Genomic DNA, 16905 nt, shown 5'->3' on the forward strand with positions numbered 1-16905 from the left:
AGCTCCACCTGATGCATCATCCCAGATTTCCTGCTTGGATCAGGGCTTGGCTTTGCACAGTTCCCATGTGCAGCATAGCCAGGGAATGCCAGTGCAGCACCTCCAAAATGACACTGCACAGGAGACAGAGGCATTTGTCCAGCTGCCACTTGATCTCTGCCCTGGTCACCGTCAGCACATGCCTGTGATCACCACGCTCTGCTCTGCACAGCGCTGGATTTCACCCCCCGGTACAGCCTGGCCAGAGGAAGGGACAGCACAATCATAAGATCCCAAACATTGTCACAGTGTGATTTTTGGGGCTGTCCTGTGCAGGGCCAGGAGCTGGACTCAATGTTCCCCTTCCAACTCAGGATATTTGGTGTTTTTATGATTCTACCATTTCTCCAGGTGAACAGGCAGGTCCCACTCCAACTGCTCCAGCAGTCACTTTTTTTTTTTTTCATCACTTGTCATTTTCCAGCTTTGAATACATCCCGTGGGTGAGTTTCTTGAAGAGACAGCACATCTGTCTTCATTGCTTTCCTTTGCTTCTTTTTTCTTCTGAAAAAGCAGGAACAATACGACCCGTCTTTCACTGCACCAACTGGTATTGCTAAAGGGTGGAAAAAATTAGGTGCTGTTTTTTTTCCTTTTTCTTTCCACCTTCATTAACTTTAACATGTACTCTGCTCCTCTTACAGCACAAACGTAGCATTGCTAGAGAAGAAAATCTTAGCTCCAACAATCTTGTGTTGATTTTCCGCTCTCTCAAGTGCCGACTGGTCTAATTAGTTTGGAAATGCACCATTTGTTAAAGGAAGATGAGGCACAGTCTGACACCTGCTGTATTAATTATTTACCTCTTTATCTAATTGCTTGCCCACACTGTTAGGTGAGGGAAGTTGTCACCCATGTCTCGATTTGAAAGTATGGCATGGAAAGGGATGAAATGATGCTGCTGGGGAGGGGGTCACATTTTGGGGTGATGGAAGTGGGGCCAGTGCTAGCACTGGTTTACACCTGCCCATGGATATAAAAACAAGTGCAGGATACATCCCATCATCCACAGAGGAAGGCTGGGTGGGATGGGAAGAGGTCCCATTGGGAGAGTGACTACCAGGGACCTTGTGTGACCCTGGGCAGCACATTTCCTCTTCCCACCCCAGTTCCTGCCTGGGCACTGATGATGGGGAGCAGGACACCCCCAAACACCCCAGAGCCCTGCTCCAGCCCCAAGAGAGCAAACTGGCTGGAGTGGGGACAGGAGCCTGCAGCACAGACCTGGCATGCCTGGGGAGCTGGAGGTGGACTCAAAGTGACTGCACAGGTCCCCAGCTCTCCTGTGCTGATGGACGGCTCAGAGCAGCCCTGTTGGGGCCAGGGCTGGGAGTGGGGCTGATTTTGGGGCTGAGGGAGAGAAAAGCCAAGGCTTTGACAACAGCTGATGCTGCACATCCCTTCTCCTGTGCCTTCCTCCTCGCCCGCACTCAGCCTCTTCCTGACATCTAGTGGGAGCAGGGCAACACGGCAAAGGGATCCCTGTCAGCTCCAGACTCCCGGGCACACCCCAGCCACAGGTCGGGCACAAGGCTGGGCTGCCAGAGCCACCAAATGGACTGGCACCAGCCACAGGTCACAGCTGGGCTTCATCAGGGCACAGTTGCTTCTATAGAGCATTGCTGGGGAGGAATTCAAGGTGTAATTCCTCATGGAGGCAGATATTAATGGGATAGCAGGGACACTGCTCTGAGCCGTGGGATCTGTTTAGGGTTATCTGCCAGCTCAGACCACTTGAGCCCTCTCCCTCCCTGCTGCAGCTCTTCCATGTTCCCAGCAAAGGTGCACAGCAGTTGGGCAGTTCCCTTTTGTCCCTGATTTTGGATAGCACCTTTGGGAAGCAGAGGGAAGAGGCGAGATGGGAGCAAGAGACAGGTGAGCACTGTCCCAGCAGGACAACACCTTCCATCCAAGACCACCCTTTCATTTTAGACCCCATGCACATCGCCCCTGATTCTCTCATCCCTAATGCCAGCTGCCAAAAGCTAACCTACCCCCAGGTCCCAGCCCTCTGCCCATGGCTGCAAAGGCAGGACAGGGACAGATGCTGGCCACAGCATTTGGGGACATTGCCTCCAGGGTCATCACACACTGGTCAGCATCTACTGACCTCCCATCTCACCCTTCCCCACAGCCTTTAGCTGCAATGACAGGCAGGAGCTCATCCCTCCTGTCTTGTTCCACAGACATTCTGTGAGCAAAACCACCTCTTTTTCTTTCCTTGTTGCCATCTGCCCTTGCTGGACTGTGATCACTGTGTCTACCTTGCTGCCTGGAGGCCAGGGCATCACCTCTCCAAATGTCCCCACATCTCCCTGGGGATGGCCAAGCACTTTTATTAATGAGCAGCTAAAAGTTAAAACACCAGCAACAAAAAACAACAACAGCAACAACAACAACAAAGGTCTTTATTTTGATGACCTGAAAGAAAACGTAATTCCAAGAGCAAAGGTAGTCATAAAAACCAAACAAAACAAAGGTGCTCCAAGCAAACTGGAGCAATTTGCACGGATCCCTTCCCAAAGCAGCCAGGCTGGTGTGGCTCTGGTCCCTGGCTCCTCCCTAGAGTGACATGGTGCAGAGCCACACTTCTCCCTGCATCCCCCCCTCCATGCCAACCCCTTGCTGGGGGGACCCACAGGGACCTCTCAACCCTGGGGAAATGGCAGCTCAGGATAGGTGAGTGGCTTGGGGTGGGAATGTCACTGGGTGAGCCCACATTGGCTCAGAGGAAAAAAAAGGCACTTCCTGAACTTCAGTGTCATCCTGCCACCTGCCCTAGGACTGCAAAGCATCCCTTCATCACCTACCCCAGCCCATGCCAACCTGACACTCCAGGGTTATGGCTCCTTGGGAGTTGTGGTGCTCCCGGGCCAACATCATGGCTCAAAGGCAGAGGAGCAAATCCAGCCCTGAGCTGTCCTCAGCTGCCCTGTGCTCACAGAGGTCCCTGGGGAGCAAGCCCCCAGTTCCTGACTGTCATTCCAGGGAGGCACTTTGATGGAGAGGAGGGACTTTTCACTCCTGGAGGCAGAAGGACAGGGAAAGGTGGTGGCCCTGAGCATGGATCTCTCTGGAGCTGTGCCCAGTCTCCCACCCCAGGCTCAGCCCAGCAACACGTGCAGTATGGATCACTGCCCTGATCTTCTCTCCCACACACACATCCAACAGCTCTCTGAGGGGATGTAGTACCTTTGAGAAATGTAGGGATAAAATTCCAGAAGCAATGTTAATCCAATAACCAAGTGGATGTCACTCCATGAATTGAATCCAAAGCCACTGAAATTATGGATGAAAGACAAAAACCCGAAATTTTCAGAATTTCCATTGTCTGTCCAGAGAGTCTTTGCCCTGTGTCTAGAGACAAGCAGGAGCCAAGCACTCGCTCCCCTGACATGTGGCTCATGGCCTCAGACACTGATCCTACCCCCTCCCTGCCTTTCCAGAGATTTGGATCCCTTTGAGTTCACTGTGCTCTTTTGGGGGATCCTGAACTATTCTGAGTTCCAAGTGCAAGGGTCCAGCCTCAGCTGAGATCCTGATTTTCTCCTGAGGAGTCAGAAAGTTGACAAGAAACACAGAACAGGGGAAAACTGCATTAGTCAAGGAGCAGGAAGTCTCACAACAAAACTTCCAGGCTTAACTCCCTTAATCAGCTCCTCCCAGCCCCCAGGTCCGACACTGTAACCTGAACCCAGCCAGGGTTGGGAACAGCAGCCTTTGGGTAGGGGGAAAAGCACCAAAACTGACAAAATCCCCCTCCCACGGCAGTTCACAGCATTGGAGTGGCTGGCAGTGTCCTGGGGAAGGGTCTGGTGAGCAAACACAGCACAGCACTGAGCAGAGCAGTGGGAAGGGGATGTCTGGACCTGAGAGCATTCAAGGAGAACCATCTCCTCACCGTGTGGCCATGGAGGTGCTTAGGAGCAAGACCAGGAGTTTCAGATTGTTTAATTTAACCTTCTTGTTCAAACACAAACTAAGTCAAAGCTATAAGCAGTGGCAGAGCCGTCAGCTCCCAAGGAAGCCATTGGAACTTCCCTGCTTCCCCAGTGCCACCTCTCCCCAGCCTCTAAACCTCCTGTGTGAATCAGGATCATCTACCAAAAGCCCTAAGCTGTCCTTCAAAGTGGCAGAACCACAACTGAGGGGCAATCCCTGCACTCAGGAGGAGTGACCCTCCCTAAGGAGAATCCTCCTCAGTGCAGAACCCACTCAGTGAGCCACTTTGGCTTTGGAGACACAGCCCAGCTCTGCATCCCAGTATCCCCTCTGGTGGCACAGCACAGCAGCAGTGGCACCAGGCAGCTCCCAGAGGTGCTGACACGGACGGCACAGTGTCCTGGGCACAGCCCACCCAGCTCATGGCTGAGGTCACTTTTTTGTTTAGGGATGGGGCGGCTCAAACCACAACACACAGAGAGCCGGGAGTGGAGTCTGAGGGAGGGCAGGGCAGGGCCGGGCAGGGTCAGACACGGCCCCGGGGGCTGTGCTCGGGCAGGAGGTGGCGGGGTGGGGGCTGCTGCAGCAGCGCTGTCAGGATGTGCTGTAGCTGCGACAGGCGGGCGCGCAGGGACGTGCAGGAGAAGAGGCTCAGCTGGTAGGACGGGTCGAGGGGCAGGATGGAGATGAGCCACCAGCACCACGTCGGGCCGTCTGCTGAAGCCTGGGGAGGAGACAGGGAGAGATCCCCACATCAGGAGCTGCGAGGTGAATGCAGGGGTGGCCCCCGGGCAGCATCACTGATGGGAACAGTTGTTCTTGTTCCAGCTTTGGCCAAGATGCTCATCTGAACAGCCCTTTTGTCGTCCAAGCTCAAAACTGCTGGACAAACTAATTTAATTTCCAGACAAGCATTCCCCAGAGAGCCTCCAGATGCAGATGTAGCTGGTAAAAAGTCTATACTAAAGAGACAATGAAATATGTTGTGCATTTCCTTGTTTAAGCCAGTGCTTTTTGTAAAATCCTTCATGGCCAATGTTTTTGGGACATTGGCCATCTTGAAGAGTTGAGGTACAGGCCAGGCAGGCACAGCTGTTGGGCACTGCTTTTATAAAGTGGATTTTTTATAACCTGAGCCAAACTAAGAGGGAAAAGCTTGATTCAGCTGAAGGAGGATGAAGAATTTTGTAATTCCTGAGCACATCATTAACATGACTGTTGGCCAGGACAGCCTTAGCCTGGGACAAGCCAGCAAGAGTATATTTGTAACGATCCAGAGAGGAAACACTTTCTTAAAGGAGTGAAAATTAAATTCTGGGATTTTTTTTCTCCTTCAGAATCTAAATTTATCAGAGCAGTATAACCAAATTGGATCCTGTCCTCTTAGCTCCTCAACTCTGCCCAGCTTTGGGTGTCTCAAAGGATCACAGAGAAAAAAGAGACTGCAGACTCAAGCTGCAGGATTTGCTTCTTTGCCAATTTGTTTCTTTTCTTTTTCCCAAAGCATTTTCAAACACACAGAGTTCAGTTTCTCAGTTCTCATCTAGGAAAAGACTAGGGAAAGATTTTAGAACTCAGTGGTCAGTTTCCAAGACCAGTTTAAAACCATAAAGAAACATCAAGCAGTTTACAAGATGAACCCTCCCAACTCTCTGAATGAGAGATGCTGTAACAGGGGTGAAAAAACTGGATTTCTTTTGTTCATCCTGGGTAGAAGCCAAGTAGGGAAGCAGCTGGTTAGTGCAGAACAGCTCTGCTTCAGAGGCTCTCTTGGTACTCTGTGTGTTTGGTACATCCCTTCCCTCTGGGCATTACCTGGATGTCCTCTTCCTTTTCTGGCAGTGGTCCATGCTGCATCAGAATGTGCCTGGAGGTGAGGTCCCCGTGCTCACAGAACCGCTGGGCCAGGCGGTAGGTGCTCTCGTGCAGGCACTGCAGCTCCTGCAGCTCCTCCCCGGACACCTGAACAGAGGCAGAAGGGACACAGGTGTCCATGGGGAGGATCTGTCCCACTGCAGCCCAGGGTTTTGCCCAGCCCTGCCCTCACCTTCTTGTCCTCCAGGTACTCGATGTCAGCAGTGTGGTAGCCGTCCCTGTGGCCGCGGCTCAGCACCCGGAACCGCTGCCGGCCAATGGTGTCCACCAAGGACCTCCCGTCTGCCAGCACCTCCACCTGACGGATCTCCAGCATGCAGCCATAGTCAGCAAAGCTGCAGGGACACAGGGACAGGAAATGGGGGCTGAGATGGGGTAATGGGTGGCAAGAGAGCTGCTTCTCCTAAAGGTACTGTCTCCAAAGCAGGAAAAGGCCCAGGAATAAGATGTCCGAGCAGGGGCAAATTCAAAGATTCAATAAAGTCTCCTCCCAGTGCTCACCAAGAGGAGCTGGAGGTCACAGCCAGAGAACCACTCAGAGACATCCTGAGTCAGAAGCTGTTCCAAGAATGTTGTATTTAACAGCCACCACTGGCTCTGTGCAGCTCCTTGACTGGCCTCATTCCTTGATCCCATTTCACCCTGCACTGTGGGGAATGCACCACCTCCCTGCTGATTTTGTCTGCAAGATGGCACTGATAGGAAACCTTTCTGAACCACTCAGTATTTTAGACATTTGGGGCTAGGGCAGAGAGGGGCAAATCAGCTGGGGCAGGGGGAAGCCTGCCCAGGATCTCACCTTTTCCCATTCTCATATATGCACATGCCAAACCTCCTGGTGCCACTCTCCTGGCACCGCCGGATCATCAGGCGGTACCGAGGCTCGAAGACGTGCAGAGGGCAGGGGATGCCAGGGAAGGCCATTGTGCACACAAAGATGGGGATGTTCTTGGTCAGGCTGAGGGACAGAAGAAGAAATCACTGTGACGCCTCTCCAAGCAAATCCCATCCCAATGGCTGTGCATCAGTTATGTCCCCAAACCAGGTGTGTCCTTAACCACAAGAAGTGATGCTCCAGCACAGAGCAACACTAACATTCCACTTGGCTCACCAAAGGACCAAGGACAGAGTCTGCCCACAAAACAGCTTCGTGCAAAGATGGTCCCTCACCCACAGGTGGCCCATGGGGCATGTCCACACCCACCCAGCACTGCTGCAATGTGGTCCTGGAGGTGGGACAGACATCATTTGGGCAGAACTAAGCCAGAGCAATGGTATGGGGTGTGGACAGTCCTCTCAGAGCCCCTTCCAGTCCCCATGTGCACACACAAACAGACACAGAGGAGCGGTCCCTGCTTACTTGGAGAGCTCTGCCATCTCTGCCTGGTGCAGCTCCCGGCGCTCAGCCAGCTGTGTGGGGAAGGTGGCCAGCATGATGTCCTGCAGCAGCACTGTGGGGCTGTACCTCCCAGCCTTCAGGTACTGAAAGGAATCAGACCCAAAAACAGGTTGGAGAAGGTTTCCCTGAAGAGCAGGGAGGAAACCCTGAGGCCCTGCTGACTCTGAATCATGCTCACTTTTATTGGAACTGAAGGTAATTTTAGACCAGAGAAAGTAAAGGATAAAACCTATCGGGAAGGTTTTGAGCAGGATGGGATGTCAGCTCCACTGAGACCTCCAGACACAGCTCAGAGCCAGGGCCCATCCAACACAGTGTCCTGTCTTTGACAGTGATGCAGTCCTTGTATGACAACCTAATTTCCCTGATGGTCTCATCTGATTAAAGATTAAATCAAATCTCCAGGCTAGCAGGTTTTCCATCCATTTCCATTTTTTAAGGTAATTAGCATTTGCTTCTCTCTCCCTCTCTCTCTCTTCTCCTGTTTACAATCTCACTAAATCACTGTGGCATCTTGTGGAAATGAATCTCTTGGTCTTAATTATCAACTGTCTGGTCATTCCCATGTGAGTGGAGCTGACACCTCTATGCCAGGGAGCTGCTAATGCAAGAGCACCTTCCCACCCCAGCCCTGGGCACGCAGCCAGCTGAGCTGGAGCTGGTTCCCAGCTCTCCCTCAGGCTCCATCTCGTGGGACTCGTGCCCTCACCTCTCTCAGGCTCTGTTTGCAGAGGGGGCAGTTGGGCCTGTGGTCCAGGCAGCGTTCCAGGCACTCCTTGCAGAAGGTGTGACCACAGGGTGTTGTCACTGGCTCGAAGAACATCCTGCAAAGGGTGATCAGAGTCAATGGATTGCAGAGAGCAACAAGGGGGAAGGAGCACAGATAAGTCTGGCAGAGACTTTAATTAGCCTTTTAATTAGAAAGTCTGGGCTCAGACTGCTGGGCTTGCACAATGATGAGAACTATTCCAGGCCTGAGCTCTGCTCCCCCTCACTGCAGGGTCTCCATGGAGTCCCAGCAGACTCCACCAGCACAGACATGGCACCCCTTGGTCCTGCCAGGGCTGTGGTTCCCCAGACACCCACAGTGGTATGTAATCCAAAGGGCAGTGACAGGAAAGTTCCTCCTTCTCCCCTGCTCCAGGAGCAGAGCCAGCAGCAAGCACCCAAGTTTCTCACAGGTAGCTCCAGGATCCAAAATTAAATTAAGGTCTCGAGAAAGCCCTGATTCCTCCTAAACACTGTTTTCTTCTTTCAGAAGAGACCCAAATTCATGTAATTCAGATCAGATACAGCCTCTCTCTCCCCCATGCACAGACCTGGAAAAAGCTGCCATGAAGGACCTTGACCGACTTGCACGTCTGGCAGTGCAACACCCACCCAGCTCTCTGCCAGCAGCCACTTGCACAACGGCTCCACGTCCTGGGACACACCAGGAATAACAGCCTGGTTTCAGCATGACCTGTGGCAGTGCAACACCAGTCCTTCCCCAGCCCTGAGCCAGCAGACAAACACAGGCTCTGCCCCATTCCCTTTTCCAGCTGCACCAGGCAAAGAGCTCAGAAATGCTCCCTTCTGGGCCTGCAACATCCCCATCATGGAGGGAATTTCCCTGGGCAACATCCCCAGCCTGCAGGTACAAAGGGCAACCACTGCTTTTGGTCTTTGACCCCACTGAACATCCCCCCCTCCACCTCTGTGTCCCTGGAAACAGCCTCAGTGATGCTGTACCCTGAGACAGGGTGATCTGAACTCCTCCAGCCTGGGAGGGTGTCCCATGACCCTGCCCTCCCCTCTTATCTGTACCAAAACCTACATCTCAGCAATTGTCAGGACTGAGCTTGCATTAAGATGTGAAGAAAGATGCACACCAGTAAAGAAAACCCAGGAGGTGCTTATTCTTCATCCTAAAAGCTCTCCTGCTGGAGAACTCACCGTATGCAGAGGGAACACTCCAAGTCAGATATGCTCAGTGACTCCCTGAGGCATGGCTGGGGACACTTTTCTGCTGCTGTTTCCTCCTCTTTATCTAGTGGCAAAAGAGAAGAGAAAACAAGCCCATTTCAACATAGAAAATTAATCTTTGCTTTCTGACCTCATTCTGAGGCATAACTGCCCCACAAAGTGTCAAAGAAAAACAAAACCACTAGGAAATGTAACATAAACCCCTCTATTAACCCATCTGTTCATCCATGCCTGGTGTGTCAGTGGGTCTCATGGTGCTTCATAGAGGAAGGTGGTACGTCCTTTTTTTGCATGGAGGGAAACTGAGGCACTGGCCAGCAAAGTGGCCCATAAAGCCCCAGGATGGAAGTCTCTGGAGACCTGCCATGAGCCATCATTGCTTTATGCAAACCCAGGTATGTGGCAGCCACCTGGCTGGACACTGATGGCAAATTAATGCTGGTGGAGGTGCTGCTTCCCCAGCTCATGGCATGTCCTGTCCTCCACGCAGAAATTTAATCTAAACCAAAACCCACGGGAACCAAAGAAAGCCTCTCCCTGACTCCACACAGGGAACAAGTGATGACTGGTTTCAGCAAGAACTTCTCACCAAGCTGGAGCCAAACATCCACCTGCTCACACAGGAAGATCAGGTGGATCTTCCTCACGTGCATGAGAAGCAGTGAAAGTCCTGGCCAGAGCTGCCCCATCATGTGCCCCTGGGATATTTGTTTGTTGAGCTGGACACAGTGCAAACACCAAGTTTTCAGTGCCAAAATGGATTCCAAACAAGTATTTTTCATGACTGAACATTGTGGTACCTTTGATGACACTCACCCAACAACCACTGGCCCCGACTCTCTGCTGAAGTCTCCAGTTCTTGCCATGGCCCCGGCTGGGACAGAGTGGCTGTGTATTGGCTGTGCTCAGACCCAGCATCCCCTTGGCCATCTGACAGCTCTCCCTCCTCATCCTAGGCACAGAAAAATGAAATTGAGCCCAAACTCCCTTCTCCCTCTGAATGCACAGTCCCATCTGTCCCACCAATGGCACCGGGAGGTTTCCCGGTGTGTTGCTGCACATTAACACCTTGCATGTGCAGGACAGCAGGAGAGTGACGTTGCTGCCCATCACATGGTTAAAACATTGGTTCACTCTGTCCAGACCTACCAACTGTTATCTGGGTGTATCTGAGCCCATTTTCTGAATTCCCTCTTCTCTCCAAACATTTTAAGTTGGGCCTTTTGTTTATGGAAGGCAAAACTTTTAAGTTTGTTTATGGAAGGCAAAGAGGAAAATACAAGCTTCCCTTAACAGCTGCTAATGGTCTGAACTATTCTCAAATGTGGTTTTTAGATTAAAAAAAAAATAAACTCACTTTTTCTTTTTTTTTCCCCTGAATGTACTGAGATGAACAGAGAAAGTCTCCTCTGTTTCCTGAGTCTCCACAGCATTAGCCCTGCTGGTACCTGCTCTCCCAACCTTCATTACCTGCAGATTCTCACCCCAGCACACAAGGTAAGCATAGCTACATGTCCTGCACAACCTCCCATTATCACACCTCCTTTCCCATCACTGGGCAACTGGGGTGTCCCAGAGGGACATTAAGTCTCCTTGCAGACTCAGGTATTGCAGACTCTTACCTGAGCTTGTGTGGAAGATGAGAGTGCTGGGCTCCCTCCATTGACCTGGGAACCAGCTGAGCTCAGGGGAGCATCACCCAGGTGTGCAGCTGTGCATGGCTGAGGAGCATCAGATTCCTTGATGATCTGCAAGGACAAAGCAAGGGTTAGGGGATGCTAGGAGGAAAAAGCAAGGAGGTGGGAGGGCTGCCAGGCTCCCTCTTTTTCCCCAAAGCACCCTTCTGCTCACTGCAGGAGGTGTCTGTGCTGGCTGAGCACTCTGCTGGGTCCTTCAGAGGACAAGGACATCTCCCTGTGTGATGTGAGAGCACAGGAACATGGCAGAGCCCACACACCTTCTCCATCTCTCTCCGAGCTGGCTGGAAATGGGGACTGAGTGTCAGACAGTGTTTCCACACCAGCAGGGCTTTGTCTCTCTGCCCCATCTCCAGGAGCACCTTCCCCTTCCTGAAGAAGGCCTGCAGAGCAGAAAAAACATGTGGTGACTATGAGACAGTGACCAGCTGAGCATGTGCCCCTTCAGCTCCTGTGCCAGCCCCAGGGGAACGTCCCTTTGCCTCCTGCCTGCTCCCATCCCAAGTCAAAGCACCCAGACATGTCACTGCTCTCCTGATTAGATCTGCCTAAAAAAAACCCCCAGGACTCTCCAAAGTGCAGCAGTTGCAAAACCAAGCCTAGGGAGAGTTGGAGAAGGAGTGAAGGATGGACACGGTGCCAGACCTCTCCTGTCACCTGCCACCTTGATTAGCAACCCAGTGGGTCTGTCAAGTGCATTTCTGAGCGGGATGAATGCAGTGGAGCACTGAGGAGAGGGGGAAACTGCTGCTGTGCAGTAGGATTTGGCTCCAGTCACTGTGGCCTTCACTCACCTCGTGCTCTCCAGGCTCAGCCCTGCACACGGCATCCAGGTCCTCCAGTGCCTCTGGATACTGTCCCAGGGCCACCAAGGCCTCTGCCCGGCACAGCCGCAGGGAGCTGCAGTCCAGGGCTGCAGAGAGAAAGGTGAGATGAGCCCTCTGAGGCAATGGGGCTGCAGGAGGCTGGGGAGAGGCCACCACAGTGGGACAGTCCCTGTGCCACTGCCTCACGCTGAGCACAGCCTGGTCTTCATCAGGGGACACTGGCTTTATAAGCCTCTGCAAGGAAGTTATTTCCCCTAAATATCCCGTTTTAAATTGAGGCTCTTCCCTTTGTTTTTTACCCTCATCTTCCCTAAACACCGTCAGCCAAGAGGCCCCACCACTGCCTCAGGGCTCAGCCATGCTGGGATCTGGGCTTTCATCCATCTTTTAGGGATGGAGCAAAAAAGCTCTGCCATACATGTAGTCCTTACAGGGCTGTGGCCACAGGAGGCTCTGTGATGTGACTCACCCAGCAGAATCACAATAACACGTTACCAAACAGGACTGCAGTGCCCAATACCTGAATTTCCAGACCAAACTGGCTGTCACTGCTCTCCTGGGGCAGACAAGAAGCCAAGGGGGATGTAAGAATCTGCCTGCACCACATAACCTGGGGTTTCCAAGTGTAAGAAAAGGATGAGATTTCCCAAAACTGAGGAAGAGAACTGAGGATCCAGTTCCTCATCAGCAAGATGTCACTGATGGGACATTAGGGTGCTGGGGACAGGCACAGATCCCACAGACATTGATAGTCATGACACCAAGCATTACATGCTCCTGTCTTTTCCTAAAAAACTGGCACTGAGATCCTCTTCTTTCCCACCTTAGAAAACCACATAAAGACCTTGCTTCCTATCAGCACTGCCAGTAGCAGAATTGGGTTGGGAGATGTCAGGGAGAGTGAGGAAGCAGCACCCTAAGAGCCCACACTCATGGAGTAAGGTGTAGTAATGTTTGTGGGTTTGAAATGCAGAGATGCCCAGACCCACCCCGTTATATCACAGCTCATGGAGGTGACCTACATCCAGTGCAGTGCTGGTGTTCCAGCTCGGGTAACAGAGCTGTCATCCAGCCCTGCATCCCCCCAGCTCTGAGCATCAGCTCAAAGCTGCTGAGGGTTGGGGACTTGTTGCTCCCTGGTCCATGTGGGGAGGCCTCCAGTGTCATGCAGGTCCCCCCCCACTGGCTCCCAGCTCCCTGTGGGATGATGGTAGGTTCAGCACAGGTAACATGTGGTGGCCCTGCAGGATGCTGGCACTGAGGCCAGCCTTGTATCATAAATTAGGCACCATTTGCAGGCACTGCTGCTGCATTTACTGTGGCAAATGTGGTGTGGGCAACATCACCTTGCTGAAGGGCCAGGAGGCTCTCTCAGGGGCAAGCTGGGTCCATGAGCCTGGCTGGCAGCTGATCAGCAATCATCAGGAAACATCACAGTTGATGATGTCTCTCTGCACTTCCAAACCCAGCAGCATTTCCTCCTGGCCCGGGTCAAACACGGTGCTGATGCAGCTCTGCCAGCAAACTGCAGGTCAGGACTGGCAGCTCCACGACAGCTGAGTGCAGGAGGCACCTGCCCAATTCCCTGCCTGCCTCTGCTGTCACTCTGCCCAGGCACCCACCACTTCTTATCACACAGGAGGAAACTCTGCCATGGCTATGGCTCCTTGTCCCTGTACCCAGCACAGCACAGTGAGACTTTGCTCCCTGCCTGGTGTCACCCTAACCCAGAGAGCAGCCGAGCCAGGCACAGCCACTCCTGCACCAGAAGCTGCACTGGCCATGCTGAGCTGTGCAGCTGGTCCCTGGGAGTTTGTTTTCCTTTATAATATCAGCCAATATTAGGGCTCAAGTCAGGAATTGTGAGAACCTGCTGCTCAGTACTCTGTCCCCCATTTCATCCAGAGATGAAATATCCCAGACCCTAACAACAAGCAGGGATGAACAAATAGGTACAAAGTCTAGAGGCTTATTTTCCAAGTGGGCAAACCCATTCAAACATTTGCACAGCCTAGCAATAAAGTGACTGATTTGGCCAAAAAAAAAAAAAAAAAAAACAGATGTGTTAAGTGGGGCAGTGAATTCTGCACTTCTCTGCTGCTGCTGCAGCTATTTTTGATTTATGATATCATTACACACCAGGGCTATCAGCCAGCTGGCAGCCTCAGAGACTCGCCAGCCTCCACGCTCCAGGCATGTCAGAGGCCTCCTGTGCTACACATTACAGTGCATTTTTCTGTTGTTCACTCAGAAAGAATGAAGATAAAAAGTTGACAGTTTATTTCCACCCAAGCAGAGCGAGCTGCTCTCCAGGCTGGGCTGAGCAGGGCACTGAACACTGGACTATCACACCGCACTGCACCACAAATAAACCATCCCCGTGGGTCAAACATTTATCAGTGGTTCTATTTCAAAGCGAAAGGCAGCCTGTAAAAAATTGTACAGCTGGCTGCAGGAGTTGGAAAACACATCCTGAAAGCACCACCCACGTGGCTGAGGCTGGCAGCCCCAGCGAGCACAGGTTCACTGGAGCTGAGTGAACTGGAGCTGCAATTTCCTTGTTGCCCTCAGCCAGACTTTCCTGTCTTTCGGGGAACAGAATGTGCAGGGGAGAGTGAGGACGGAGTTTGCACTGTTTCCTCTTTAAAGTAACAAAGGATTTTTAAAGAAATGTCTTATTGTACACCCCAACCAGGCAAAAACCTGGCAAGTGAGTACTAGAGAAGTGTGTGTGTGCCTGTACTCCGAAGGAGGGTGTGCAGGGAGAGACGGATGCCTCTGGAGGTTGCATAAAGGGACTTGTTTTCTGCTGCCAACACCAGGATCGACCGGTCCTCTCAGCCCTTGGTTTCCAGGCTTACCCTGAACCTCTGGCACTTGTCTAGCAGCAGGCGATGAATAAGAGCCTGCGCTGCGGGAGGAGAGCTCAGCGCTGTCATAGAAACGCCGCGGAGAAATTCTGCCTCCGCCGCCCCAACCCCCTGCTCCAGACATATTGTATAACCCCTTTTATTTAAGTATTACTTTCCAAGAAATCCACTTACAGCCACACATTAAAGCAGATCAAACCCCACCCCCCCGGGGGCCCGATCCTGGCCAGAGGCGGCTGCAGAAGGCGCCGGGCCGGGCGCTGACCCGCACCATGGGAATGGCACAGCAGCTCCGCCAGGGCTCTGTGTGTGTCCTCGCCAGGCTCCGGCAGAGAGAGGACGTGTCCATCCCCGAGTGGACAAGCCCCAGCCACTTTACATAACGGCCACCCCCTGGGCAGAGCTCTTCCTCTGACCCTGAAGCGCCGCCGGGCCGGGAGCTGTGAGTGCCCGCCGCTCCTTCCTCCTCCCCCGGAGCACACGGGATGGGACACGGCCCGGCAGGGGATGAGCAGCGCGGTCTGCGGGGCATCCCACCGCTCCCAGCACCGCGGGACAGCCACGGGTGTGCAAAAAAAATGCCCAGCAGCTGCGTTCCCCCTTCCCATCCCCGCCATCCCTGCCCTACGACACTCCCGGCTCAGGACCGTGCCGCGTGGAGCGCACGGAGCCGCGGGGACACAGTGACCTACATCGCAATCCGCACCGGTACTCACCTGCTGCGGCCGCCCAGCCCGTGCATCCCTGCGCTGCATCCCTGCTCTCCGGGGCTGCTGTGCTGGCCCCCAGCACCCCGCACATCACCCCCCCGCACCCCCAGCCCCCGAGCCCGGCGGTCCTTACCCAGCTCGACCCCTCTCTGCGCCATCCTGAGCGCCTCCGGCGCGTCCCCGCGGGCGAGGCGGTGTCGGACGCGCTGGGCCAGCCCGGCCAGGCGGCGCTCCCGCGGCACGCAGCGCTCCAGGAGCCCGCACAGCACCACGCTGCACCGCGCCTCCCCGGGGCCCGCCAGCTCCAGCCGCTCCTGGCACAGCGGGCAGCGGGACGGGCCGGCCCCGCCGAGGCACGGCTTGCAGAAGGAGTGGCCGCAGGACGCGGTCACCGGCTCCCAGAGCAGCAGGCGGCAGCGGGGGCAGCGCAGCAGGTCCGGCCCCAGGGGCTGTTCGGAAAGGCTCTCCCCGGGCGGAGGGGAGCCGGGGCTGGAGGGGCCGCTCATGGCGGCGCTGGGGGAGCTGTCCCTACAGCCGGCGGTGCCCGCACGGCCCGGCCGCGCCCCCGCGCATCGCCCCGCTCCGCTCCGCCCTCGCCGCTCCCGGCCCGGCCGAGGCTGCGGCTGCCGGCCCGGCCCGCCCCGTCCCGCCGGAGGGACCCCGGGCAGGCGCCGGTGGCGGGGCTGTCCGGGCAGCCATTGGCCGCCGCCGCCCGCCCCGCCCCGCCCGCGTTTCGTAACGGAGCCCGCCGGGCCGGGGGCGAGGGGCGGGCGGGGGGCCCGGGCTGGTGTGCGGGTGGGTGCGACCCCCGAGCCGGGATGTGGGAGTGCTGGGGCGCTTCGCTAGCGATCCCCCCAGCCGGGATGCGGGGATGTTGGGGAGCTCTGGAACAGCCGGGACGCGGGGATGTTGGGGGGCTCCAAAGCACCAGGATGCGGGGATATTGTGAGGCTCTGGAGCAGTCGGGACGCGGAATGCTGGGGAGCTCTGGAGCAGCCGGGACATGGAGATGTTGGGGAGCTCTGGAACGGCCAGGACGCAGGGATGTTGGGGGGCTCCAGAACAGCCAGGATGAGGGGATGTTGGGGAGCTCCAGAACAGCCAGGACACAGGGATGTTGCGGGGCTCCGGAGCAGCCAGGGGTGCGGGGAACGAGCCGGACACCGGATCCGAAATCGTGCGCCGGGCAGAGAAGAGCTCTGCACTAGATGGGCACGGGGTCCCAGAGGGTCTGGGGCACCCTGAAGCAGGACCAAGGTGAAAAGTGCTGGGGGTGTTTCAGGGTGCCCCAGTGTGGGGCCAGGGCAATTTGGAGCCACCCACGGTGTGGGGTGCCTGGAGTATCGGGGTGCCGGTGGAGCAGGGCTGGGGCAAAAGTCCTGGGTGACACAGGATGCTCTGTGATGGGGACAGGAGGGTGGGATGCTCCAGAGTGGTTGGCACAGGGTACCGGGGGTCCCTCAGCTCTCTGAGGCTCTCCAGAATGGGAATGGGGTGCTGGCTGTTGTGGTGCTCCAGAGCAGGGCAGGCTGGTGAGGCTGGGTTGCACCAGATGCCTCTTTGCATGACCCTCCATGGAAA

At 54.7% G+C, this 16905-nt stretch overlaps 1 protein-coding gene across 1 annotated transcript; it reads right to left on the bottom strand.

Annotated features, from left to right (window-relative positions):
• Window positions 1-2430: 2430 nt before the first annotated feature.
• LOC310915033 (LON peptidase N-terminal domain and RING finger protein 1-like) lies at window positions 2431-15845 on the bottom strand. Its single transcript, XM_083871578.1, has 12 exons — window positions 15458-15845; window positions 11712-11830; window positions 11178-11300; window positions 10843-10968; window positions 10037-10172; window positions 9191-9284; window positions 7965-8079; window positions 7217-7338; window positions 6656-6814; window positions 6029-6191; window positions 5797-5943; window positions 2431-4705 (listed from the first exon to the last, which is right to left on the bottom strand). Exons 1-12 carry the CDS (start codon window positions 15828-15830, stop codon window positions 4508-4510), a joined length of 1875 nt encoding a protein of 624 aa, XP_083727704.1. The 5' UTR covers window positions 15831-15845; the 3' UTR covers window positions 2431-4507.
• Between the last annotated feature and the right edge of the window lie 1060 nt (window positions 15846-16905).

This window comes from Zosterops lateralis (assembly GCF_965231275.1).
Source record: "Zosterops lateralis genome assembly, chromosome: 14".
Taxonomy (NCBI): domain Eukaryota; kingdom Metazoa; phylum Chordata; class Aves; order Passeriformes; family Zosteropidae; genus Zosterops; species Zosterops lateralis.

What these genes read in the sequence shown, in the direction of transcription:
- LOC310915033 (XM_083871578.1), bottom strand. Translation starts at nt 15,830, where the DNA reads ATGAGCGGCCCCTCCAGCCCCGGCTCCCCTCCGCCCGGGGAGAGCCTT. An exon ending in GAGATGGCAGAGCTCTCCAA is followed by an intron (nt 6,815 to 7,216) that starts GTAAGCAGGGAC and finishes TCTGTCCCTCAG; the next exon opens with CCTGACCAAGAACATCCCCA. An exon ending in AAAAGGAAGAGGACATCCAG is followed by an intron (nt 4,706 to 5,796) that starts GTAATGCCCAGA and finishes TCTCCTCCCCAG; the next exon opens with GCTTCAGCAGACGGCCCGAC.